The sequence below is a fragment of the Gavialis gangeticus genome, unplaced genomic scaffold, assembly GCF_001723915.1.
Source record: "Gavialis gangeticus isolate Ggan-Ray unplaced genomic scaffold, GavGan_comp1, whole genome shotgun sequence".
In the NCBI taxonomy this organism is placed as follows: domain Eukaryota; kingdom Metazoa; phylum Chordata; order Crocodylia; family Gavialidae; genus Gavialis; species Gavialis gangeticus.
This window is the reverse complement of record NW_017729002.1, coordinates 19908232-19910615: the sequence shown is the minus strand read 5'-3', so window position 1 is coordinate 19910615 and position 2384 is coordinate 19908232. Positions and strand designations below refer to the sequence as shown.

General features: G+C 48.7%; 1 protein-coding gene across 1 annotated transcript in view; it reads left to right on the top strand.

Moving 5' to 3' along the window:
- The first annotated feature begins 8 nt into the window (after positions 1 to 8).
- The window catches only part of MSS51 (MSS51 mitochondrial translational activator), a 25259-nt gene continuing 22883 nt past the window's right edge, over positions 9 to 2384 (top strand). The window contains exons 1-2 of the mRNA XM_019507586.1: positions 9 to 196; positions 629 to 775. Of these exons, the coding sequence (XP_019363131.1) occupies positions 146 to 196; positions 629 to 775 (198 nt within the window). The 5' untranslated portion in view covers positions 9 to 145. The remainder of the gene's footprint in view (positions 197 to 628; positions 776 to 2384) is intronic.

Sequence of the window (2384 nt, the reverse complement as noted above, 5' to 3'; positions counted from 1 at the left end):
ATATTTTTTATTGAGCTAACTGTGGTTGTCACAGTACTATTCCTTAGGTCTCTGGGAGAGAAAGTCATAGCAGAGCTAATAGCAGATGCAACAGTAATTTTATTAGTATCATATTGCAGTGGAGAGAGCAGTAATAAATTATCAGATGCACTCGACTCACAAGCCACAGATTCCCCGCGGGATGAAGCGTTACATGGTACGTGAGGAATGGGGCAGCAGAATGAGGGTGAAATGGGTGTTATATGGTATCCTAGGCTATGGGGAAGGTATGGGATAGGGTAGATATTTTCTCTTCTCTTCCACAGGGGTGAGCAGGGTAATACACACAGTCTTCCAGCACAGTGAATGGGTGGAGTGGGGTGGGTGATACTCACCAGCACAGGGGTAGACTGGGGGATAAACAGTGCGGTCATCTCGAGGGTAGTGGACTGCACTGCCTCTTCAGACAGGGGCCGGGTGTGACATGGGTTTCTGAAGTTCCTTTAGGGAACACCTGATAAGAGTTTGTACACGTGTTCCTCCTGGGAGCCAAGCCCCAAGGTCTCAGTCACTCTACCCACTAGAAGTCATTCTTTTTGGAAAGGGTCTGGGCAGGCGGGATATTCTTAGACCGAAAGGTTCCTCCTAGCATTTCTGCAGATTGAAGCAGAAAACACTCCAGGAGACAGCAGGCTGCTGCAGCCCAGGGACAAGCCCCAAGCAAGGGAAGGAGTCATTGAGTGGGGGAAAAAAAAAGAAAAAGAAGAGGGAAAGGAGGACAGAAAGCACCTGGAAGGTGAGTCCTGGAACATGCTATACCTCCCACATATACAGTCAGGGAAGAGGTGGTTTAACTCTCTCCAGCTCAGAGTTTACCCTTCCCCTTAGATTCCCTCCTTTCATTGCTTTCTTCCCCTCTCCTCTCATCTCTATTTAGTTCTTGATAGTCTTTCTCTTCCTGGAGTAATTTTGAGATCTGTTATATCTCTGTTTTTCTTTCCTGACAAATGGGTCTACAAGTGAAGCAGACTATGAGGATTTCGGTGGGAGGAGAGACAGTCCTCTGACCCTTATATTCAGGTGCTAAGCATTATGTTCTCCCCTGAGACAAGTGTACATAATTCCAGGGTAACATAGGGGCTAAAGTGTGTTTTGATGAAAAAAGCATTTTAACCATTTTGTTAATATGGGTTGGCAGGGGTCTGGGAGCATTAATACGCCTGCTGATTTCAACAGGGCATCAGGGTTGTGCTCTGACTAGTTAGAGGAGCTGTATTTGGGGAGAGGGAGGGCACGTTTACACAAGACGCTTATTGCAGAGCTGACTAGCTCCACAGTAAAGATTTCAGTAGGTGTGTCTACATGTGCGCCGGACTGCACAGTCATTTAGTACTTGCTTAAAGTACTTGCTTGTTGCTACTGTGCAGTAGTGTTGGTGTTACTGTTCATGCCCTCCAACACTACACTGCCATAGCAATGAGCTACGGCGGTGTAGCTCATCACTATGTCAATGTAACCTCTTGTGTAGATCTGCTCAGTGTCTACATGTGTGCCCCTATTAGGGTACAGGAAATTAATGAACTCTGCAGCAAGATAGTACTTTTAAGTACAAGTACTACCCTGCTGCAGAGGTTTTTTTGTGCACAGCAGTGCACGTGTAGACACTGCCCAAGCTGGCTGGGGCATGAGGGGCTTCAGCGCAGGGGCTGCCTGCTGGCTAGCCTTGTGCTGAAGCACCCTCGTGCCCCAACTAGCCCCCACACAATACACTGAGCCCAGTCAAAGCATCCCCAGACTGGCAGGATGACCCCCGGGACTGCCTGCAAGCTGGCACTGCTCCAATTGAGCTCCATGTACTGCACGTGAATAAATTCCAGAGCTGATTGCACCAGAATTTATTTATGTGCACTAACTGTATGTGTAGACAGGCCCAGAGAGCAGGAAGGATAGGGTGGAACTGGGGAGCAGAATAGGACAAAGACTTGAAAAGTTCCAGGGAAAAAGGAGTTAATGGAAATCCCTGCTGCCATTATAATGGCCTCTGGCTTCATTCCTGCCAGGTCTTTGACACCTCCCAGAGCTGATTGGCCAGCTCCATGAGGGTGGCCCCCTGACCAGAATAGCATTGCTATCAGATTCGTGGGGGGAGGGTGCTTTTTGGTGGTACTATCTTCTTGTCCCCTGATATCTGAGCATGGGTCTCCTTTGCCAGGCCTGGGCCTTGCATCAAGAGTGTTCTCTTTTTTTTCCTCTCTACCCTATCACCATAGCTTTAGTGCAGTATCTTATTTTGGAATGGAAAATCAGGGGGCTTCACATGGGCTACATGTGTCAGCTCTGGAGAGGGAAGGGGCTGGCAACTTCTGGGAGGGCACTGGGAGCAATCCAGCTGGACCCCCCCCCCC